General features: G+C 57.8%; 1 protein-coding gene across 2 annotated transcripts; it reads right to left on the bottom strand.

Moving 5' to 3' along the window:
• Positions 1–3,700: 3,700 nt before the first annotated feature.
• Positions 3,701–19,478, bottom strand: Adam11 (ADAM metallopeptidase domain 11). 2 transcript variants are annotated; one of them, XM_059271906.1, is made up of 25 exons: positions 19,299–19,478; positions 12,094–12,170; positions 11,880–11,946; positions 10,623–10,708; positions 10,470–10,545; positions 10,004–10,070; positions 9,872–9,939; positions 9,444–9,518; positions 9,294–9,365; positions 8,969–9,135; positions 8,492–8,576; positions 8,296–8,386; positions 8,124–8,175; positions 7,415–7,514; positions 7,256–7,327; positions 7,038–7,130; positions 6,614–6,694; positions 6,074–6,124; positions 5,911–5,974; positions 5,590–5,689; positions 5,310–5,429; positions 5,062–5,230; positions 4,834–4,948; positions 4,659–4,749; positions 3,701–4,012 (listed from the first exon to the last, which is right to left on the bottom strand). In XM_059271906.1, exons 1-25 carry the CDS (start codon positions 19,428–19,430, stop codon positions 3,964–3,966), a joined length of 2,220 nt encoding a protein of 739 aa, XP_059127889.1. In that variant the 5' UTR covers positions 19,431–19,478; the 3' UTR covers positions 3,701–3,963. The 2 variants fall into 2 exon arrangements, with proteins under 2 accessions (XP_059127889.1, XP_059127890.1); XM_059271907.1 differs by lacking the exons at positions 10,470–10,545; positions 10,623–10,708; positions 11,880–11,946; positions 12,094–12,170; positions 19,299–19,478 and having other exon boundaries at positions 9,876–9,939; positions 10,004–10,207.
• Positions 19,479–24,532: the final 5,054 nt, after the last annotated feature.

Raw genomic sequence — 24,532 nt, 5'->3', positions numbered from 1 at the left:
GACCCCATCCTCCATCCTGACCCCAGCCTCCATCCTGACCCCAGCCTCCAACCTGACCCCAGCCTCCAACCTGATCTCAGCCTCCATCCTTACCTCCTGCACCTGGTGAGGTGGGGCGGGGCACTGTTAGCCAGAGAAGATGTAATTGGGAACCACAGCTGAACTCCATGCCCATGCCTCACCCAGAAACCCTGACTGGGGAGTGCTAACTAACTGAAGGACGCAGATGCAGAGGTAGTGTGGGAGTTGGTCCAAACAAAGGACTTTGTCTTGTCTTGGTTCTTTGAGGCAGGGTCTCACTATGCAGCTCTGGCTGACCTGGAACTCACTGTGTAGAGCAGGTGTGAGCCTGCTTGTTGTCCAGAGTGGAGTGTGTATGCCCTCTGCCTGCCCTGCCCATCTGTCTGCCAGCTGCCACGCTCCTCACTACCTTTGGGGCCAGCGATGGGGCACATCAGACGGAACCTGGGAACTGAGAAGAGGTTAAGCAGAGATGGAAGATCTGAGAGACAGGGGCTGTGGAGAAAGTTAAACATAGCATGATCTAGCCCAGAGCAAGGAAGTGGGCAAGCCTCGGCTGTGGTGGGTGACTGATAGGTTTGAGGGTGACTCGTGTCTCTCTTCAGTGCAGTGAATGGGCGGGAGCTGCCATAGGCCTGCGGAGATGCATTGCTTAGATAACCTCTATCCTGGGGTCTCAGATGCCAGAGCGCAGAGGACTGGCAGGAGTCTAGGTTGGATGTGGCCCTACGCCCCACCTCTGCTTATGAACTCAGGTGGTTACAGTCCTGGACCAGTGCCAGTTCCTGCATCCAAGTACCTGGTGCACTTTCTCCCTTCCCTCTTTATCCATCCCCCCCCCACCCCCCCAGCACCGCCCAGGTCCTCCTTCCAGTCTCTCCTCTCTCACACTGGATTGGCTCTCCAGAGCTCTGCTCTCCACGCCCTTCCCCCAAACTAACTGCCTCCAGAGCAGGAATACACTAGTAGGTTCCAGGTTCGTACTTGGCCTTTTGGCCACTGATGGCCCCCTTTCAGCCAGTGTCACCCAGCCAGGCTCAATGGGACAATGGTGATACACAAACCACACGGCTTCTCTGGCTTCAGTAATTAGGGAATTAAGTCCCAAAGTCCGTGTGTCCTGGCCCCCTCCTGGGCCCCCCTTCATCTCTAATTTTGCTTGTTGGAAGCCAGAGGAGGGGTACAGTGTCATTGTGGGGGCAGTGAGGAAGGGTGGAGCTAGCCTCCACCCCACTGCCGATTTCCTCAGGGAAACCACACCCCTTCCTTCTACTTCCCTCACTGTCCTAGGTGCTGGGGTCCTCTGCAGAGGACCTGTCAGACTCCACCGTCTGTGTGGAGAGGATTGATTGACTCAGAATGGTCACTGACAGAGAGGAGACAGAGACACGGGCTGATGTGAGCTCCACGGAAGCCCAGAATGTAGTCTTTAATCTTTAATGTGGGCCCCTGGCCCTGCCTCCCCACCCCAGCCCAGATGACATATTTACAGGATGTGTAGGGACCCACGTCCAGGCCAGGTGAATGCAGCCCCCTCCCCCCATTCCTTCCTGGGTGCTGCCAGGCCGGCACTGCTGGGGTGGGGCAGGAGATGTGGAAAGTCGGGGGACCGGGGTGAACTGGTGACGGGAAGTCTTGTGTTCATGTTCCCACCAAGGACACGTGGACACACATGGTCATGCCCTTGTATGCAGAGGCCTTCACAGTGGTGCAGAGGCGTAGATTCACACGTCTGTGCCCAGGTGCACTGCCACCCGTGTGCAGGTGTGACACCTGACACAAGTCTCAAGGTACTCTAGCAACAGTCCAAAACTCCAGCCTTCCCCTGTCCTCAGCTAGTGGGACTGGTGGCCGAGTCTGTCTTGTTGTCACTAAGACAGTGCCAGCTGGGGCTCAGTGCTGAGGACCCCACTGAAGTCGACACCATCTGGCCATCCCAGAGGCTGCCAACGGGTCCTAGGCTCCAGGGTGCCGCTGGGGTGGTTTAAATAAATGAAGCCTTTTTTTTTTTTCCATGAGCGTTCCTCAGAGAGGCCTCAGAAACAGGTTGAAGACAACGGGGGAGCTCTCTGGCCCTGGGGTATCCAGAGCCACTACTTAGCCTGAGTGGGGTGTCCCCAAGAAGGGGGTTCCTTTCATTTGTGGCTTTCATCCATAAGGGAGCCTGCTCCATCCTGCCCAGCCAGCTGGCTTTAAGGGCACGGGGCCAGAGCTCATCTGTCCCACATAGGGTCCTGAAGGCGGGCCACAACAGACTGTGTGGGAGGGCTGAGCAGCTCTGCCAGCCTTGGCCCAGCTCTCGGGCTGGGCTGTAGCAAGGACCAGAGGAGGGCAGACAGAGGAACATCTGTAAACTTACTACTCAGCCCCAGAACGAGGATGATGAATAGAGTTTTGATGGGGGGGGTGAGGGGGGCTTGAGGACTTTCCTAGTAGCCTATACTCTACCATGAGGCTTACCCTTTCCTGATGTCTCTTACATATCATAGGCACTAACCCTGGGGTCTTCCCTGGTTCTCCCTACCTAGAGTCCTCCCTGGGAAGGTAGCTTGCTCTGGAACAGCCAGGCCACATCAGGGGGCACTTGAACCCTGAGACAGCCCCAGAATCACCCTTCTTGAAAGGGGAAAGGTGCCATTTTATTTTAGGGACTATATTTTCTATACCCCCAAATGCATGCACCCTGGCAGGGACAGAACGGTTGGTTTGGAGTCGAAGACAGTCTGGGGCAGAGGGTCACGGCCCCCATGAGCTAGGCAGTGGGCACAGGACAGGCAGCTTTGGTTTGAATCAGCACTCTGACTTCTTCTAAGCTGGGTGGAGGCGGGGCACACAGGGCTGCTCAGCCTCTGCTGGGTTCCAGTGTGGACTTCCAGAGAGAGATCTGGGAGGTCTCAAGGCCACGGGCCTTCCAGGCCCGCCTGTAAGTGTCAAAACTTCCCTACAACAGCCCCCTGGCCCCAGCAACCCAAAGTTACATTCATTAGTTAAGATTCACTTAAAAAAGAAAGAAAGAAAAGAAAAGAAAGAAAAAAACGTGTAGATCAGCTCCTTCCCATGAGGTCCCAGAGAGCTACCACCCTGGTTCCAGCTGCCTGGTTCTGAAGAGGGGCCAGCCAGCCTTGTCCACTGGTGGCTACCTGCCCCCACCAGGCGCCACTCCAGGCCCCAACCTGAGCTGTGGCAGTCTGTGACGATGGGAGCTACATTCACGGGGGGGAGACATGTGCAAGGCCAAAGCCGCATGAGGTGGGGTGGGGAACTGGGCAGGAAGTGCCCCCCTCCAGGCCCCTCCACCCAGGTAGTCTGAAAGATGAGGCCACAGTCCCAACCCCAACCCCTGTGCAGACAGGAGTTGAAGGGTTTGGACCTGGAAGACATTTGCATGGTGCCTCCCTCTGTGGCAGGGTGGAGGCAGCCTCGTGGTCCGGGGCCGAGACGGTGGGTGCCAGGCTCGGAGGGAGCAGCGTGGCACTTTAGGCCCCTCCGGACCTGGAATGGAGAGAGGGCGTCAGGAGAGGACAGGAGGCTGGGCCCTGAGGGAGAGCCCTCCAGCTGCCCCCACCCCCCAGGTCTTGGAGGCATCAAGTCACAGGCTGGCCAGGAGGGGGTCTGGCAGAGGTCAGACAGCGGTGGCATGGAGACAAAACAGATGGGCGAGGACGCAGAGGGAGGCCCCCTCCTAGGGGCAGGGGTTGCGGGGCACGGTTCCAGCGCCCACCCGGCCATGGGACCCGGCTGCAGAAAGGACAGCGGAAGGTGGACCAGGGCCCGACAGGCGGGTGGGCAGGAGGAAGGGCCAGAGCGCAGGCTGAGGACTCGCTTCCCAGGCTGCCTGCGGGGCTGCGGGAATCGGATCGTCCCAGCTCCAGGTCAACAGAATGCAAGGGGACGACGAATGAAATGGAGACAAGGACAGCGGGAGGGATGACGTGGCCGGCATCACACTGCCCCCTGCTGGGTCGGGTCATACCTTCCACGACGGATGTTTCTTCCGGAGTCAAGGAGAGGGCAAGCAGAGAGAGAGAGAAGGGGAGAGGGAGGAAAAGGGGTCGTGTGAACCTCCTGATCTCTGAAGGAATGGCCTTCCATCCCAGGAAGACCTTCTGCCCCACAAATGGACCATGGAGATCTACTTCAGATTGGTGGAGGGTTCAACCCAGCTCTGTCACTAAGTCACCCGTGACCTTGGGCCTCAGGGCTCTTTGAGTGCCCAGTATGGTGTCCAGAACAGACCCTAACTGCAAGGGCTGGATGGGGGAGGGGGGATGGACAACCACATACACACACACACACATACACACACACACACACACACACACACACACACACACACACCCCTCAGACAGGCCCTACCCACCTCTCCCCTGACAGTGCTGGGATGCTCAGCCAACTGAACCCAACCTTCAGCTTTCAACTACAGTCGAGGTAGTTACCGTAAAATCTGGTGTATAAATATGAGCAGGTAATTGCTGTAAACGTTCAGACTAGAACCTGTGGGCTGACTTGAACCAGTGATGTGTGAGTTCTGGGTGAGCTAACCTGTCAGGGAAGCCATTAGGCTCCAACAGTCTGGGGTGCCGAAACCCCAAGCTAGCACCTGGAGGGGATGGATCTAGGGAGCATGTGTGTCTTACTTAAATCCCCAGCCCGTGCCGCCCAGGACGATGGCTGCGACCAGGACAGCCCCGGCGATGGAGCCAATGATGATGTTGGTACCGCTGGGACCTGGGGAGGAGGGCAGGGCTTGGTTGGCAGGGACAGGCATGGGAAATGGGCGATAGAGACCACGCTGGCCAGCTGCAGCCTCACCTTTGTATCTCTCGGTCTCCCCGGTGGGAGGGGACGTGGGCAGGGGGTTGTGGATACTGCAGTCTTTGCCCGTCCAGTCTGGCTGGCAAATGCACTTCCCTTCGTTGCTGCAAACCTGTGGGTGAGGTGAGGCCGGCACGGGTAAGTGAGGCCGCGCCCCTGTGTGAGCCTCCTCCAGCCTGCTATCCCCTCCACCCCCCCCCCCAACCCCGGCCTTCAGACACCCACCCCGTGGTGGGAGCAGATCCGGCGTTCCCCGCTGCCCGGGCAGGTGCTGAAGTTGAAGGCTGAGGCTGGCAGGCAGCGGTGATCTAGGCACAGCATGTTGGGCCCACAGGCCGTGCCGTCCTCTACATAGCTCAGGTCGGAGCCGTCAGCCAGCTGCACGTGACCTCCCCTGGAGAGATGGGATAGCCAGCCTCGATCCTTGTCCTCCAGTCCCCACCCCAGTCCCCAGCCGTGGTCCCAGACAACACCTGCAGTCCAGCTCCTTGCCCTGGTGGTAGAAGGTGACACTGCTGATGTCCGCCCCCAGGTCCCCTAGCCGAGGGGCTCCAGAGATGTTGACGCACAGGAGGAAGCCACAGAGCACATCCCTGTTGGGGCACAGGGGGACAATGAGCCCGAATTTTGCCTCAGACCCAAGTCCTCCACCTGTGTTCCCTCTGGGCCTCACAGGCTCTTCCTGGAGCCCTGCTGCCTCCACCCCTGCAGACTCCCAGAGCCGGGATGTCCAATGGAGAGAAGCCTACTCACTGCTTACTGCACTGGACCCAGCCAGATCCCTTGCGCCCACAGTTCCCACGCTCTGTCCCCTCCACATTCAGCTTCTCATAGCAGAAACGGTCTGCAGCCGCTAGAGAGAGAGAGAGAGAGAGAGAGAGAGAGAGAGAGATCCTCGGTCTCCGCTAGAGCTACACCTCCAATACTCTGCCTGATCCCTGGCTTGATGTCCAAGGTCCTCAGAAGACACACATCAGTGCAGGGCATGTCCAACCAGAAGCAGTCCCAGCTTGGCTCTCAATTCTAAGTTCTCCCCGAGTCGAGTCTCCGTTCCCCATACCCAGCTGGACTCACCATGGCCCCAAAGGGCTTGGCACTGCCGGTCCCGGGTTTTACAGCGGCCTCCATAGCAACGGCCCTAAGACCCAGAGTAGACAAAGCATGAAGACACTGGAGGGTCAGAGTGGAGACAAGACTGCACAGCGTTCAGACGGGAGGACCCCCCCATCCCTCATACCTGCTCGTGATCACAGTAGTAACCATCCAGCTTGTGCAGGTTAGGAGGACACTGTAGAGAGAGGGGGGCTGGCTGAGCAGAGTAGGCCAGGCTTGAGCTGAGGTACCGGGGGAAAGAACGTAGGAAGCAAATTCTGCCCAAATTCTCGTGTACATGGCTCTTCCCCCATCAAGGACAGGGGCCTATTTGGCTCTGAGGATTTGATTGGTAAATGCCCAGGCTTTTCCGGGCTTCCTCAGCCTCTTGCACCCATTACCCTGGAGGCCTGAGGTCTAATTAACCAGTGTTACTACCCACCAGATCCCTAGCATACACTAGACACGGGCGCTGGGCAGTAGGAGTACCAGCCTGACTACAAACGCTTGTTTCATGACTGAAGGAACAGAGGGCTTCGGCTCGAAGGACCCCCTTCTCAGAGAGAAAAAGCTGAGGCTGGTTAGCGGCAGTGTGGCAGAGTAGTCAGCTCTTCAGATGGAATCTTAGAGGGGAGGGGGCTGTCTTGCTTGAGCGTCCACAGGAAGGACAGCGGGTTTGGCAGACCTGGCTTGAGTCGCCCGTACAGGTCTCGGCGATGTCACACTCATTCACCGCTTCTCGGCAGGAGACACCTCGCGGCTCATACTAGGAAAAGCATGCATGTTTCCGGAAAGGATAAATATCTCGCCGCTGCCCCCCCAGGGTATCCTACTGTGCTCCTGGACCCTGGGTCCCAAGCCCGGTTTCTTATTTCCTGTCCCTCTCCGCCCTCAACATCTAAGGGTAACTCCCCGTATCACTCACTGCCCATCCCCGGCCTCCAACTCTAACCCCCCACCCCACCCGCCCCATTGACGCTGCCTTAGGGGCAGGCCCCGCCCACACACATACTTGGCTCCTCCTCCCGCCCGCCTCTTGTCCAGGGCATCCAATCATCTCTTTGCTCCTGGCCCCGCCCTCCCTCCCGCGCCCGCTTGATCTTTCTCACCTTGCAGCGGCGACAGCAGAGCCCATCGCTGCACATGGCGTCGTGAGTCAGGGTGCATTTCTTGCAGCAGTTGCCACCCGCCCGGCTACACTCCTGAGAGTAGCGGGGAGAAGCGGAAAGGAGGGCAAGCCCTTATCCTCGATCCTCCCCCCTCGGTCCTCCCCACTCCTTCCTAGAGCCCGGGCCCACACCGGAGACCACCCGGACAGCTCGCTCACCTGCACCGAACCGCAGTCACACTCCTCCCCCGCCTCCACGAAACCATTCCCGCACTCGGGAGGGTCCAGGAGCTGCAGGGGGAGGGAATGTCGGGAGCCTGGCTGGGACCCTGCGCACCCCACCCCCCACCCCTGCTTCCCGGTTCTCCACGCTGGTACCTTGAGGGGCTTGTTGAACAGGCAGCTCCCGCCTCCCTCCTGCAGAAACTGGTTGTATTCGTCGATGCTGCAGCGCGAGAACTTGCGGGGCAGGTAGAACCTGGGCAGGCGTTAAGGGACTGTGCTGCTGGGGCAGCCCTCCAGCCCTCCCTCGGGGGACTTGGTTACCACTACAAGGAGGCTGGGGAACTGCCCAGTGATTGCACGACAGTCAGTTCCACATGCCCATCTAGGAATGGGTGGAGGACGTCACTTGCGATCACTTCACTGAGCCTCGGGACAAAGAGCCCAGTGTTGGAACTCTCGGGAGGGACGGCGCCTCGCACGAGGCTCGGGCGCCTCCCAGTGGCCAGAGCGCGCGCTGCAGTCTAGCCAATTTGGGTGTCCTAGCCTCCCTGCGCTGTTTATAGATAACGTGTATTCTTGGAATCCTGAATGCTCCCGTGAGCTGGGCCTCTTTTTTTTTTTTTTTTTTTTTGGTTTTTCGAGACAGGGTTTCTCTGTGTAGCTTTGTGCCTTTTCCTGGAACTCACTTGGTAGCCCAGGCTGGCCTCGAACTCACAGAGATCCGCCTGGCTCTGCCTCCCGAGTGCTGGGATTAAAGGCGTGCGCCACCACCGCCCGGCCTGAGCTGGGCCTCTTGAAGCCACCTATCCAGACTGCCAGTGCTACCCCAAACCCTTCCCCAAGTCTATCTATAGGAACTCACCCAGTGTCCTCCATGATGCAACCCAGCCAGATGTCTGGACATTTGCAGTCCCCTGTGAGGCAATTTAGGAACATGTGAGATAGGGTAGAGGGGTACCCCCAACGCTGACCCCTTATTCATCTCTTGAAGTGCTGGGTGGGTCTGAGATGGCTGTGGGCTTCAGGGTCGGTACCTGCCGAGCTCCGGTGTTTATTCCACATCATGCCCAAGTTCTGCCCTAGCGTCTGGGCCAGGGTCACCGCCATAGCACCCATGTTGCCATACTAGGGGTGGGAAAGACGGAGCACAGGATGTCTACACCCTTCCAACAGCCACTGTGTCTTAGCAAGCTGTCCCCTTGGCCCCCCAGCCATGCCCTTCCTGCTCACCTCGTTCACACCTCCACCCCGGGACAGTGAGCAGATGCCCCCCACGTAGGCCACCCCACTGCTGGTGCTCTGGAAGGTTCTACCCCTAGAAGGGAGACAGCATTCAGGACGACTCCACAGAAGTAGCAGTGGATTCCAGCCCTTCACATCAGCCTGGTGACCTCAGGCTAGCCCCTCTCCTGTTTGGGTTCATTCACCCATAAGCCAAACCAGAGGTCTGAGGGCCTTAAATTGCATTTGTCCCTCACTAGGGTACTGGGTCGCTGAGGTAGGGATGATGGGCAGTCTGACAAGGGAAAGGCAAAGAGTACATCCCCTGTGCAACCTAAGGTGCAGAGGACACCCAGCTGGCATGTGGCTGGGAGCAGGTGGCAGGTGCAAGGCAAGCCCCACCCGCCAACGCCAACTCCGAAAAGAGCCCCTGGCAGTGAGAAGCAGCAGCCAGCAAAAACTGGCAGGGCGTCTGTGGGGACTCACGAGAAGAGGTGGGTGGCATCACTGGGCTCAGGTAGACCCTCCCGCCGGTAGACCATAAGCCGGGCCAGGGTCTCCAGTAGGTCATCCTGCACCTGGATCTTGTCCCCATCTGCCCATGTTTCCATGGCAACCAGCACAATCCTTGTGTTGAGCTGTTCCTTGTATATCTGGGCCCAGAGAGAAGATGGGGGGGGGGGGTGTGCTGGAGGGAAGCTGCAATCTATATTCCCAAGAAACGGGGGTCAGTGACTGGCAGTGACCCCTGGATGCCTGGATGTGTGGTGGGGGAAGCAGAAGGGGGAGAGGGCCTAGAGCTGCTGCTCACCACATCCGCCAGGTTCACAACAGACTTGGCGAAGTTGCTGGTGAGGACCACTGACTGGCGCATCTGCTCGAACTGCCGGGAGAGGCGGGCAAGAAGGTAAGGCTCCCCTGGACCTCTCCGCCCAGGGTCCCCCTCAGCCTGGGCACTTACCAGCTGGTGGTCGTTGATCACAATCAGTTCTACATACTTGGTCTCGCTGTGCACCGTGGGGTGGCCCCTGCGGACCTGGAGGGCGGGTAGGCACTTGGAATCAGTCCCCTCTATGTCTGGGCTCACGGCCAAACCATGGGCAGACATGCGGGGAGGGGGCTTTCTGGCCTCCAGTCAGGGATGGTGCCAGCCCCCATCTGGCAGAAAGTGCCACCCCTCCCAGCCTGGAAATGAGAGCAGAGGACACACAGTGTCTGGGGGCCCCAAAATGGGGACCTGTGTAGACACCAGTGTTAGGGAGGAGTTGGGGGGCCCTTCCAGGAGGTAGTTCCCTGGCTCCTGACCTCATCGCTCTTTTGCCCAACCATAGGACTGCCCTGGACCACAGTCTAAGGTCTCTGCAGCCCGAGGCTCTGCGGGCCCCGTACCTGCCTTTTCCTCCTCAGCCTGGGCCAGGTGGGAGGAGCAGACTGGACAGGGCCAGCAAACAGGCAACCTGTGGGGAGCAGTAGGTAAGAGGGGCCCAGCTGTCCAGCCCCACCCGCTTCCCCCTCCCTTACCTGGTTCCCTGCATCCGAGGGGGGCTGGGAGGAGAGGGGTCCGGTAAATGAGGTGGGGAAGGGGTCCCTGCAATGAGGGGAATTAGTTCTTGGGGGAGCCAACCAGGTCTGCTCTGGGCCCAGATTGGAGGCAGCTCCAGCCCTTCCCCCACCCCACCCTGGGGTGACCCAGAACTGGCCAGAGCTCCCATGTCGGATCTGATCTCCCAGATGCTCAGATTCCAGGGTCAAGACCTGGGGGCGCCCTGAGAGACAGGGGCAAAGGACACTGGAGCCCAGTGAGAGGTCACTTGGGGGACAGAGGGGACATTGGAGATGGGGGCACAGAAGGCAGGAACCAAAGCTGGGGTCACCCAGGGCAGTGAGGTTGAGGTTGCTGCAGGAGAGGAGGAGGTACCATCGATGCTGGGAGAAGTCACAGCATGACCATCAGGAGGGCAGAAAGGCCTGCGCAGGCCTTGCTTACCTGTGGGGGCCCCCAAGGCCCAGCCATCTCTTTGGGCTCTATGATGTAAGTCAGGTTCCCATCAGAGAAGACCCCGCTGTGGAGAGAGGCAAGGTTCCTCACCATCCTGGGCCAGGCAGAAGGCCCCTGCTGCCCAGCGCCCTCCATACTCACTGCAGCCCCTGGCAAGTGGACAGCGCAGCAAAAGAGTGTGGGTTGCCCCGGAGTTTCCCATGGTAGTAGCAGTGGTCTCCAGCCCCCTGTGGAACAGAGGACTGCGAGTGAGACACCCTGTCCAAGCATGGAGGCGGGCGACCGTGCAGGGGCCGCGGCCCTAGGAATACCAGGCGCTCTAAACCGGTGGGACTTCGAATTCCTCTGTCACCGTGAACAAGCTCCTAACACTTTCTGGGTCAGCTTCATCTGCCCCATAAAATGAGGACATTGGGCCACACAGCAGCTCCTGGCTATTTGTTGGGGCTGGTGAGAGATCCCAGACTCCTTTGAGACCAACAGACGGATCTGACATAGTACCTGCCGCCCCCCAGGCCCTGTTCTGAGCACACCACATACAATGTGTCATTAACCAGCACCTGCTGTGGATGCACACACACACACACACACACACACACACACACACACACACACACCCCTCGTGCACAAGCTCACAGTCACATGTGGTCTGCAGCTGAGGGACTGTGACAGCATGGGTTCTCCTGGCCTGGCTCACAGGTCAGAGGGGACCAGCAGCACCCGCCTCTCCCAACTCCGCTTCCTGCGGAATTACTTGTGCTCTAGTTCCAGAACAGGCTGGGGGGGGGGGGAGCTATTTATAGACACTCATTCATCTCTGTTCAGGCTCCAGGGCCTCCAGGGCTGGGACCCTAGTGTGGCAGGCATCTGGGACTCCCAGGGCGAGAGGAGGCATTTTGATCTGCTGCTCAGGGGTGGGTGGAGCTCCTGCCTAGAATGTGCCAGGCCCTGGGTTTAGTCCAGAACTCCTCAAACAAGGGAGGGGTGGTCATCTCTTCCAAAGCTCCCTCCCAAAGGATTCTGGGGATATAGCTAATGTGACACAGTGAGGATCCTATTATACCTCCATGCAAGGGAAGAGACTGGGGAAAGTCAGGCCTCAGTCTGAAGGAGGGAGGCTCAGGGACCCACACCACCCACCCTGCCCTTCCTGTTGGTCCCCAGAGCCTCTAAGGTGGGAAGGATGGGAAGTCCCTCAACACCAGGCCATGTTGAGTGTGTCCTTGACATACCTCCACCAGCCACGCCCCTGTCCTCACCATTTCTCTGTGCTGGGGTTCTGAGGATCAAAGCCTCCACGTGCGTGGCCAGCTACCGCTGACCCACACCTCCAGCCCCACGCCTGCATCTTTAACCACAGAACAAACACCTCTGCCCACTTGATCCAAAGTCACTCACGGTGCTGTGTTGGGTGGTCCCCTCCCGGCTGAAGTGGCGTTCCACGTACTGTGAGGACAGGAGATGACTGAAACAGCAGGAGGAGGAAGGGTCACTTGGTGAGGCCAGGTCCTGCTTAGCTCCCACCCCAGCTAAGGATCCAAGTCCCCCAGTGCCCCCAGCCAGCCAAGCCCCACGGCCCACGGCCCACCCTCTGGCTCCAGGCTACACTCACTGGTTTAGCTCCAGGTCCAGCGTGAAGTTTGAGTTGAAGGCTGGGATGATGAAACTCACCTGGGCCAGGTGCACGGGCTGGTGTGGGGAAGGGCAGAGAGGAATCAGCCTGGGGTGGGGGGTGGGGGCCAGAGGAACCTTGGGGAGGGGCAGCCAAGCTCCAGAAGCTGAGGAGACCCCTCTCTGGGGTCCTTGTCCTCTGAGACCCCGTTCTTTCCCTGAGGATAGCTGTTCAACCTTGGCCACAGCCCACCCTCCACCCAGGTCCTGGGCATCCTCTGTCCTCTGGCTACTTTCTGGGTTAGTCTCCTTGAGAATCAGGGACAGAGGGGGACAGCCTAACCTGCCCATGGCCTCATGCTAGGCTCTCAGAGCTGTTGATAGGGCCACCCCAACTTCATGGGAACAAAAGGGAGCCCCCAGACATTCCACGGAAAGGCACAAGGGTCCCCAGCTCACGGGTGGGCAGGGGAAGGGAAGCAGTCCCCAACCCCAATCTACACAGGAGGACTTGGGTTTTCAGACACGTGGAACAGGTGGGAATTGACAACTGGGGCCCTAATGCTGGGCAAGGGCAGACACCACCACCTTGAGAGGAGGGTAGACCTCCCACAGCTCCAACCCATTGCCCTCTGCCTGCCCAAAGCAGCTCATCTTTAATATTTCAATCCCACAGTTAATTTTTAAACACGGAAGTTTTCCTGATAAATTTTTCAAAGGGGCATATGCAGTGGGGCTGGGAGGCTCCAGGTTGCCATGGCAATGGACTAGGCCTGAGCAAGATGGCTGCCCTCTCTGCCTGGGTGCCCAGCTGCTTGGCGGGTGGGGGTGGGAAAAGAGACATCAAAGGCTGGAGGGAAAGATTCACCCCATTCCCAGAGGGTGAAGGGGGAGCTGGCCTTAGAGTTACAGTCACCTTAGAGACCCACCGGGGGCCTAAGCCCCACTCAAGCTGGCAACTTGTCTTTGATCTTCCAAAACACTTGGAAAGGTCTGCAGGCTGAATTCAGGGGTTGGAGTCTGCCTCCTACCCCGTCTATTTCAGAGGGTGGACCTCCAGATCCCACGCAAGGGCCCATGCATTGGTCTGAACTCTTCATGAGCACTGCCGTATTTGATCTCTCCAACAACCCTGTGGGACAGCTGCTCCTGTCCTTCCTGACAGCCGGGAACCAATGCACAGAGATGCTAACTGGTGTGCACAAAGCCACACAGGTAAAGGTGTTATGCCCTGTGTGGTGAGGCGGTCTGCAATCGCAACACTTGGAGGATGAGGCAGGAAGATCATGAGTTTGAGGCTAGCCTTAGCTCCATACTGAGACCTTGTCTCTCAAACAGAAAAGGAAGAGGGTAAAAAAAAAGGCTGATATTCAACCACAGGAATAGATTTCCAGGGCCTTCCTTCTAGAAAGGAGGCAAGAGATGGAAGTCGTCCCAGAGCCATGGGAAGCTAGCTCTGGGAATGCAGACAAGGAGAAGCCAAAGAGCCAGGGCCTCCAAAGGCAGACCTGTGAGCCCCAAGGACACGGACTCACCCCACCCCACGCTGTCTGAGGTTCCAAACTCCACCCTAAGCCCCTACAGCATCGATCAGACTCAAAATAGAGAGCCAAGGGCAGTGAGGTCTTGCTGTCTCCCCCCCCCCTCCCCAAGCCCTTAACCTGGCCAAGTCTGTTGTCCCCTCCCCTAGGCCTCTCCTGGTTGGGATCATCTCTCCTCCAGCTCCGCCAGGGCGTCTCTGCCCTCCCCACCTCAGGACAGCTCCTGCTTGTCTGTCTGTCTGTTCCTATCCTGCCTGCTCGGAGAAGTTGCTTCCCAGGCCCCTTCCCTTGATCCTGTTCTAAGCTGTGCAACCTTAGGGATGACCCAGAAGCCTCCCCGAGCCCCAGATTTTCTGTCTGATGAAGGTAAGGTGAGTAAACGTTGGAGCTGGGAGGCTGGCGTTGCAGGGGCCATCCTGACCCCACTCTGGGGAAAGCAGTGAGATATGGTAGGTTCTACTTCTCCAATAGCCTGCAGCCGGTGGGGCTCAGCTGTGGAATACACCCCCTTCTCCAGTGGACACGGGGCTCAGCCCAGAGAGACCAGCCAGGAGGGGGCTCTGTCCAAGGCAGTGGGACACAGTTGAGAAACCAGGCACCAAGGCACGTTGGCCCGGCCCAGCTCAGTCCACTTCCGGAGGGAGAACCGGATAATGCAAGTCCAGCCTTATCCCAGGCACTGGGCTGCTGGCTCCAGGACCGGCAAGTCCCTGGGCCAGCTTTTAGCCAGTGCTCTACCAAAGTCAACAGCTCTCCTTGCCAAGCTGGCCCACTGTCCCTGCAGCAGCCCCAGCCCTGCCTCCTCCCATTACCCTCTGTCCCTAAGGCCCTCCAGACATGAGGTCACAGCAATTGGCCACCTCAGCCTCTCCTTGCTCAGTACTGCTCAGGACTGGACATGACCCCATGCCCTGTGCTTGCCTCTTACTTCTTGGTGACCTTGGTGCTTAGGTGTTCTGTTCATTTGATCTCACCCTGCCTGGGCTGGCAGGTCCTCAGGGAGCAACACCAGGTGGTGACAGGCCCAGGGTCATGCTGGGGAGGTGCCAGGCCAAGTCTCACTTCTGGGCTGGAGGCTGTGTCTGCATGTCAGCTGTGGTGACCTAGCAGGTGAGTGTCCCTTCACCCGACTCTGTCCTGTGACAGGTCCTCCCTGCCTCCCAGGCACCTGCTTCTGGCTGCCCATGCCTTGCTTTCTCCACGCCCTGTGTTGGGCCCAGCCAGATTATAGGACACAGAGATGGACAACCGCCTCTGCCTCAGACCTCAGTGGTGGGGAAGGGGTGCACCAGAATTCTAGGGTGCCCCAGAAAACCTGAGCTGCAGAGTCCTGCTCCCCACAACCTCCAGGAACTGCCCTTCAGTGCTCTGAATCCAATCTCCTCTAGCTCCTCATCTGCAGAGCCAACACCTGCCTGTCCCCAGAAGGCTCAGTCCACTCACAGCTCTCAGCCTCTAAGTATTCAGTTTTGGTTTTTTTTTTTTGTTTGTTTGTTTGTTGGTTGGTTTTTACAGACAGGGTTTCTCTGTGTAACAAACAGTCTTGGCTGTCCTGGAATTCACTCTGTAGACCAGGCTGTCCTCGAACTCACAGAGATCTGCCTGCCTCTGTCTCCTGAGTGCTGGGATTAAAAGTGTGCACCACCACAGCCTGGCTTAAGTATTCAGATTTTACAAACACACACACACACACACACACACACACACACACACACACACACAATCACTAATTCACCTTCAGTCCTCTGGAGTGAAGCTATTATCACCTTTCTCCCCATCCATCCAACTGCTCAACAGTGATTTGGTGACTTGGGCTGGATGGGCAGTGTCAGACCTAAGGAGCCATTCACCCCCATCCTCCGTTTCTCTGTGGTTAAAACGGGGTGCCATGAGCATGGTGTGAAGCTCAACTCAGCACTCCATTACAGTCAGGGTCAGCTATCACGATATGGAGGACCTCCATGGCCTAGCAGCTGAACGGGGCTTTGAGGGTAAAATACTTCCTTTGTTTACCTCCTGTGATCGGGACGTGAACGGTGGCTTGGAGTGATTTACCTTTGTGGGGTCACTTCACTCTCCGTGCTGGGAGACACTACCACCTCGTGGGGCTGGGTGGCAGAAAATAGAGAAAGAGCCAGAGAGACGGGAGCCTCATCTGGGAGCCCCCTCATCCAACAGCAACCCCCCAGCAGCCACCAGCAAAGCAGGAAAGGCTCCATTCATCAACAGGGCAGCGGGGCACAGACAAGAACAGGTGCACGCATTTCCGATGATTGGAGTTGACCTAAATTTTTGAGGACAGAGTCACCCTTACAGGGTCATCAGTCCCTCTGGGGACAGACTCCGGACAGCTGGGCTCCTCGAGGCAGCCAGGAGGGTGCTTGGGTAAGGCCAGGCCCACAGGCCAGAGTCTTGTGGGAGGAGGACTGCAGATGTCACGGTGTGCCTCTTAAAGTCCCACCTGGAGCTGCACAGGTAACCCCCAGACGCCCTGTCCTTGGCTTCCAGCCGCTCACCCCCTTCAGAGAGCCCCTCCTCCCCAAGACCCAGACAGGGCTGTGTTGCTACTCTGCCATAGCAGCAAATCACAGCACGGCCTTGGATCTGGGGGGCCGGCGTCCATGAGCTTACTGCCTCCATGTCTGTCTTGCATGGGTTGGGGTCTCACTCACTTGCCCTCGATGGCTGTGTGAAAACAGTACAGTGACTGCCACTCTGGTAGTTCTCGAATGTGCTCTCCCAGTGACAGCCTGGCTCAGGTGAGAGCCGTCTGCAGGCCTGGGACCCTGAGTCCTGACCTTGCTTGCTACCCACAGCCTGGCTTCCCTTTGGTCCCCCAAGGAGTTTGGTTTTCTCAGGGCCAGACAAGATCCACACAACAGCTCCATGGGCCATCGGATTCAGTTGGTTGGCTTACCCTGCCCAGACGCACTTACTCAGTGAACAACCAACGCAATGGACACCGCGGTCCTCTTGCCTGCCCCCTCCCCCACCCCCAGCTGCAGGCTCCCTGAGACCACGGCTTTCTGGGTTTTCGGGAGTTCTCCCACTTCTCCAGGACACTCTGGCCCAATCTTCCTCCAAATAAGAGAAATGAGTGAGGTGTTGAGAGCCTCAGCAAAGCGAGCCAAATCTGGGAAATGGGAACAGAGGCTCTGGCTTCTGGAGTCCGATGAATACTAACCAACCCAGACATCCCACAGCTGAGGTCTGCCCCAGCGAGGTGTGATGGTGACATGTGGGGTCTAATTTATGTCCCAACCCTGCCCTCCACCAAGCCAGGGGGATCCTAGCACGTGAAGCACTTCCTCACTGCTGACACCTGGGGAGGGCGGAGACTCACATTATCATTAGGAGTCAAGACAATGAAGCTCTTCAGAAAGGGGACATGACCAGCCGCCAGCCAGAGCAGGTGACCTGTGGCCAGCACAGGCCTATATCCTCCTGCATCACCAGGGACGATGTCGAATGAGGCCCAGCTGCAGCGCAGTGACCCCTGGGAAAGGGTCTGGGCAGAGGCAGGGTACCTCCTATTGAGTCTTGGCTCTATCAGTCCTGAACTTCTGACCCTGGGGAGCAGTGTGTGTACGCGTGAGTGCGTGTGTGTGTGTGTGTGTGTGTGTGTGTGTGTGTGTGTGTGTGTGTGTAGGGGGGTTACCAGGACCTGGTTCAGCCAGGGGACTTCTTGGACATGCACGTGTCCTCTGTCCTTCCATCTTTCTGGCTCTGGGAGAATTGGAGATGTTGCCCCTCAGCCCCCAATTTGGAAACTCCTAGAGGCAGCATAGCTCAGTGGGCAGTGCCCTGGGCTTGGAGAACGCCGCTCCTATCACCAGTTTAAAGTCCATCAACTTTGGGCAAGCCTCTCTCAGTCTGAGCTGGCTCATCGGCAGAGAGGGGCAGACAGAAGTATCTGCCTATTAAACAATGTCATATGCACACAGCACTCCGTGGAATGCCTGGCTCAAAGTAGCCCATGGCCTTGGCTTCGACCTCCCCTTTACCCACCTGAACAGGTTTCTAGCCTTTGGAAACTGAGGGATGGAGATGCCCGGGCCCCAAGCAATTCCCCTGGGGAGGATGCATGAGGTCCCTAAAGGGTCTCAGGCCTAGAGAAACGTCCACCGGAGACAACCACTACCCCAGATCCACAGAACTCTCCACTCCCACACCTAGGCCACTTCTTATGTGTTGGATTCAGTCAGTTGCGTAGACCCAGCTTCACACACATGCCAACCCACTCACGCAGCAGAAGAACATCCAAAGAACCCGGCCCAGCCCCACGGCACTCCCCCTCTCTCCCCACTGCCCAGGCCTGCTGTCCTAGCAAGAACTAGCTGAAGGCACAGCACCCCCCCCCCCAGCCAGAGCCCCTACTTTTCATCCCTGTGCTTCCCAACTATACCTTGACCCCACTATTTGTACATCCTGTAAAGCTCAAGCCAGAGTCCCAGCGGTCAGGCAGGGTCAAGTCCACGGTGGAGCGCTCAGTTCATAGAAAGCTACAATAGGAATCAAACAGCAACCAGGACACCCTACCCCTGGGCCTGGGACACCCCTAAGGCTCATTCAGCTGCCTCCCTGGGTGCCAGAGTGGGCACTGAAGTTGGCCTCCGCCCCACCCCTACCCTCCAGCAGCTGCCAGCTCAGGACCATTAGCCCCCTCCCCTCTCCTCCTCAACACAGCCCTGAGTGATGGTCCATCTATTATGCATGTTCCTTCCTGCTCCACTCCATTTCTCAACTACTCCCCACCCCTGCATCACCCCCCCTCGCCCCCCTCCTTAAGGGCTTTTAACCAAGTACATTAGGCAGGGCCAGACGCCAGTCTCATCCGTTCCCCTCCTCCCTCTGCCCAGCCGAATTTACCTCCCACCACTCCCAGCTGCCCAAACTTCTCAGACCTGGGTTTGCCCCTCTCCTGAATCTCCCCACACCTCCTGTTTCTTACACAGCCCTCTGCCGCCCCTGTTGGCCTGGCTAACTTTCAGCTTCAAGCTCCTGGAGAGCTAAGGCATGCTGAATGAATATTCCATCTGGGTGATTATTATTCACATGATGTTAATTAATTATTAATTGCACTTAATCTCCTTCATCCCTAACCTTCCTCTGGGAGGCAGGGGCCCAGTAGCTTGAAAGGGATAGGGCACAGGTAGCGCTGGCGTCTGCAGATGCATTCTGGGCCTCAGATCATTTTTGCAAGGTCCCACCTTCAGCTAGGACAAGAAGAATAAGTCTGTGTGTGCACAATGGGAAACTGAGGCAGGAGTAAGCATTACACTGTTCCAAGAAAGTCCACTGAGGGTGGCTTTGGTGGGACTTAGGAGCATGAATCCCTGCCTGGGCGCTTAGCTGCATGGTGCTGCCCTGCCCCCAAGTCCTGTTTTAGACAGAACCACTGATTCTGGTTGAAGGATGACCCTAAGCTAACTGAAACCTGAGCATGCCAGTGTGCGGGTCAGGGGGTTTCCACAGTGATAGGAGGGGCCTGGAGCTGGAGAGTCCCGGTGTCCCCACTCTTGGGCTCCAGCCCCACCTGATGGCCCGTTGCCGGCAAAGGGAGGCTGCAGGAGCTGCAGCCTCAGCGGGTGGCACCGAACCCTGGCTACTTGGCGGACTCCAGGCCTCCTCCAGCCCCCTGACTCCACCACCCAGCCCCACTCACCGTCCCCCTGGGTGGATCCTGGCGGACCCTGGTGTCCACTTGCGGCTTTCGGACCTCTCCCCCGGAGCTCTCCCTTACCAGCCGGCTGGGCTCTGTGACCTCGGGGCCCTCTGGGCTCACTGGGCTCCCCATCTGGGCTGAGCTCCTCCAATGCAGAGCTCCGCTGGGACCCAGGGCCCCAAGACCTGAGGAGACAAGGCCATAGCTGCAGGCAGATGCCCTCCATGGGGCAGGAGGCTTGGGATGGGGGGCACGCCCCAGCCCCCACACGGTCGCGGCCCTTGGAGTCCAGTGAGCATACGGGTGGGAGGATCTGGCTTGCCTTGCCGAGGGAAGAGCCCCACGGGGAGGGGGCCGAGAGCTTCATTCTGCCCATCAGTCACGACTGCCCCCCCCCACCCCCAAACCCGCAGAGACCTGCAGAGTCCGCCGGCCAGCTTCAGGGGGATGGTAGCGGTAGGGCCAGCCAGATCCGGACAGGTGGGTGGAAGCACCTTCCCTCCTCTCCCGCTCCCCTACCCTCCCGCGCTCGGGACCCGCTGTCACCCGGAGCGCTGCAGGAAAATGTGGCTGCAGCAGAAAACCGCCGCAAAAGCCCGGGGCGCGGGGCCGGCCCGGGGCGCGGAGGCAGGGGACCAGGCGGCCAGGGTCACTCACCGGGCGCGGGGAGCAGCGGCAGCAGCAGGAGAGCCGCGATCGCCCAGCGCCGCAGCCGCCTCATGGTTCGCTCATAATCCTCCGGGTCCGGGGGCTGCGGCTGCGAGCGGCGCGGGGAGGGAGGGAGGGAGGGAAGGAGGGAGGGAGGAGGGCGGGGGCGGGTAGCGCCGGCGGCGAGCGGAGCGGGCGCGCGGGCCGGGCGGGGGTCGCGGGTGGGTGGTGCGGGGCTCAGCGCGCTCTGGCCGCGGCCATCCCGGCGGGGATGCAGGGCCGGGTTAAGAGGCGAGCGGCGAGCACGTGAGCTCTGGTCCCGCCCCCCGCCCCCCAGTCGGGGCCCGGGCCACCGCTGCGGTAGGACAAAAGGGGCACCGCCCCGGGACCCCTCTTCCCCGGCACTCCCTCGGCAGGTGCACCCCATCCTGCGACCCCTCCGCAGCCATCCCTTCGCTTAAGGATCTGCAGCCCGTAGACTGGCAGGTGGAGGTTGGCAGGGTGAAAAGGGTCGCGGGCTCTGACTCAGTGATGTCCCATCTGGGGAACTGGGTGCGGAGCCTGGCTGATGGTCCTGGCACACCTCTAGGGCTTAGCACGCTTGAATGGGGTACCCCAACCCCAACGCCTCTACTGACAGAAGGTTGTGACACTTGGGAAGGTAGGGTATGGTGGCGTAGGGGACAGAGGTCCTGTTGAACACACACACACCTCAGTGCCTCCTCCTGCCTAGATCGTCCATAGCAGAGGTGGTCACTGCAGCCCTCCCACACTCACTGTCTAAATCTGTTTCCTAGGCTGCCACTTCTTGACAAAGAGGTCCCGAGTTCCTCAGGTGGGGGCATCCTTCCCCCTAAACAAAACACAAACTACCCAGGTCGATGATATAAGATCACACGCTCCATTTGTCTTCCATGGCCAAATCTTATTCAAGGAGCAGAAGTTACCTGGAGCCCTCAGATGTAGGTCTGGTCAGATCAGGCTGCCCTGTCTGTAAAATACTGTGATCCACCCTCTCAGCTGCGTCCCCGAGCCTTAGTTGACCCGGTTGAACCTTTCGACCCAGTTCTTGGGCTTCTTGGGCAAGGCAGATGCAATGTGAGGGGCTGGGATCTCCGACCTCTCGGAGAGGTCCTAAGATCTCCATACCTGACTGAGATCCCAGGAGTATGTGGGGCATGACACAGGTCCCTGGCTCCGACTAGTAATGCCTGGCCTGGGGACTGAGTATGTGTGGTTGTGTGGCCACTGCTAGGTCCCATCCTGACCTCCCAAGAGCACAGCATTTTTATACCAATACTTGGGAACCACAGGTCACTAAGGAACAAGAGTGGAGGCAGGGAACCCCTTCCTGGGTCCTCTGCTCCCTCGGGGCCTCTGCTGGGGACTGGGGAGCTGCCTCTAGCTTGTGACAGCACCCCCACCCCACCCCCAGCTCTATTTTAGGCCCAGGAGAGGTGAGAAGGCGATTTCCCAGGAGGCACTGACATCAATGCTGGGAACGAGGTGACTTCCCCCCTCCCCAACCACCTGCCATTCCAGCCCCAGATGCTCAGCAAAGCTGAGCAAATCCTTCCTTCACTCTGGAAACATCTTGAAAACCTCCAGGATGCTTGCGTGAAGGGGCTTCTGGGGTGAGGGCCCTACCATGTGGTATTTCCCAGAATGGCAAGATTGTGCTCCCCATTTTACAGAACTCTAAGTCCCCCAGGCCAGGGTCCCATTCCTCACTGGTTAAGCCTGTCTCCACCTCTGCCTCTCTGTAGGTTCAGAGAGGACTGGTACATCCGATTCCTAAACTTCTAAGCCACTTAACATTCCAGACCGCAGAGTGACTGTCCACCCCACCAGGCTGTGTCGGGTACCATGGTACATTGGCAAGTCCTGACGAGGTATGCCATCAGACAGGTTAGGTGGGTCTTTTTCACAGTGGAGGACCCTGAGGCTGGAATCTGGGTCTCTCCACACATCTAGGACCACATGGGGAGTCTGAATCTAAGGCCCAGGACTTGAACCACTGCGGTTTCTGATGTGATAGCTTCGCTTCTGGGGAGACTTTCCTGGCCCTGAGCGACATTTTTTTTTTTCTTCTGGTGGCCCCCTAAGCCCATTTGGGTTCAATTATATGACTCCTTGACCCCCAATTCACTTATGTTTTTGGGTTCCTGGCTCTGTGTGGACCCAGGTGAATGTCTTGACTGTCCTATGACTACATCTCACTTCCCAAGGCAAGGGTCTGCCACCCATCTTGAACCCTTTCAGCTCCACTACAAGGTGGCTGGCCAGCCAAGCTGGCTTTGGCTCTCCTGCCCCCACCCCCAGGGGCCAGGAGTTATTTCTGTCTTCAAACTGGTGGCCCTCCTGTTGGGAACTTCAGAAGAACAGGGACTGTCCCCCTCATTGGACGGGCTCCTGACAGAAGTTGCCATCTTCTCCGTGGGTGGGGGCTGGCCTGGGCCCCTCTTAGAGTTCCCTATGGCATCCCTACCCCGACACCACTGCTATGGCCTGCCACTTCAACTGCCGCCCAGCCAAGGGGTCTCCCTGGCTAGTACCTTTTCTGTACTTAGGGATGCATTTACCTTCATCAGAGGGCGAGTTCTACCCTCCCTCAGGAACCCCACACCAGGGCGCCTGGGCCCCTCCTCCCTGTAGTTCTTTCTGTCCTTAGGCCAATTCTCTCAAGTTTTCCTACTAAAGGGCCAGCTGGGTGGGTGAAGGGCCCAGATCTTGCTTTGGAAACTTCAGGTAGGGGAGGTTGTCCTGGACATGTCACGGACAGGGACTGCTGTTGGTAGAGTCACCCAGGCCTGGTCCCCAGTCTGTCCAGAGGACAGAATGAATGGAGAAGTGGATACGAACAAGCCTTGAGGTTTAATCAATTTATTTAAATACTGTGAGTTCAAGGCCAGCCTCACAGGGCTACATGGTGAGACCTTGTCTCAAACAAACAGACAAAAATATTATTGGAGCCAGGCATGGTGACGCCTTTAGTCAGTTGGATCGCTACATGGCAAGCTCCAGGCCATCCAAAGCTGCACAGTGAGACCCTGTCTTAAATAAAAAGGTCTTGAGGCTCTAGCCTGGGGTCTCAACCCTGGCTCCCTCTTTTATTGCGTATTTGACCCTTCCGCCTCCAGGCCTGGCTCACAGGCTGCAGAGAGGGAGCAACTGTGCTCAACTCCACGCATTTACAGAGCCCCACGCTCTGCTGAGGTTCCACCAACTGAGCCAGCAACACCGGTGGGGAGGGGCCAGCTCCTTGGACCCTTTTAAGCACCCATGATCCAAAGGCTTGCAAGCCTCAGGGATCTCTCTGCGCATATGGCTTGGATGGCATGATTCTGAGGGGTTGGGGCAAGGAAGTGCTGTGGCACTTGGACAGGAAGTCCATCTTGCGTCATCTCAGACCCAGCCCAGGGCAGATGCTCTTCCCCTTTGAGTAACCTCCCCAAACCTCCCACATCTGCTATTGCTCATTCAAGTGGTCCTCCAGGAAACTCTGCAGCTCCTGGGCCTTACCCAGGGAAAAGGAAGCTCTACCTGGGGTCCCGGGGTCCCCGGCACACTGGCCTTTGAGGGACTTATGGGACACTGAAGTCAGTCTCAAGGGCCCAAGGGCCCCTTCTCTTTCCCATAGAGATCTTCGTGGAGACTGGAGACTTGGCCTCAAGAGGGCCTGGGGACAAGTGTTACAGTGCCCCTTAGCAGTCTCATCCACTTTATTATTATTATTATTTTATATTTTATTTTGAGACAGTCTCATCTCAAATCTCCTTGGCTGGCCTCAAACTTGCTATGTAGCTGAGGATGACCCCAAACCTCCACCTTCTGAAGGCTGGAATTACTGGTGTGCACCATCACTCCTGGATTATACAGTGCTGGAGCTTGAACCCATGGCTTTGTGCCTGTTAGGCACACACTCTAAGGACCAAGCTATGTCCTCAGCTGTTCATCCATGATTTATACTATAGACAAGGACAAAGGTTGCAGGACAAGAACTATGGGACTAAGCCAGTCTAAGTGTGTGGAGGGAGAGCACACCACCGGGAGTTCACGCCAGTCTGCTGAGACAATGTGCCAAGCACGTCACACATGTGCAGTTTGATGCTTGCCATTTCCTCATGGATGGGAACTACCACCACCTTCATTTTTCAGAGCTTATGGAGTTATGAAGCAAGGCTTGGACTTGAACTTAGGTCTATGTAGCTGCCAAGTTCATAGTAAGGGCTCACAGACATAGATGAAGATGTAGTTCAGGGTACAGCAACTGCCCAGCATGTGCAAGCGTCTCTAGGAACAACCCCAGGGAGCAATCAAGGACAGCCACAGAGGCTGCCCTCACTCTGGCGAGGAGACTAGGACCTCACAAGGCTGGATGGGCGGCGGAGGAGGGACGGCAGAGATTTAGGAGTGGAGGTGGAGGCAGGTGGGTGAACTAAACAGGTGGAGAGGGTGGCGGTGTGGGACCCTTTCTTTCTTTCTTTCTTTCTTTCTTTCTTTCTTTCTTTCTTTCTTTCTTTCTTTCTTTCTTCTCTGTCTGTCTTCCTTCCTTTCTTTCTTTTTCTTTTTCTTTTTAATTTTTT

The sequence above is a fragment of the Peromyscus eremicus genome, chromosome 8a (genome assembly GCF_949786415.1).
Source record: "Peromyscus eremicus chromosome 8a, PerEre_H2_v1, whole genome shotgun sequence".
Lineage (NCBI taxonomy): Eukaryota > Metazoa > Chordata > Mammalia > Rodentia > Cricetidae > Peromyscus > Peromyscus eremicus.
This window is presented reverse-complemented; position numbering and strand designations above follow the sequence as displayed.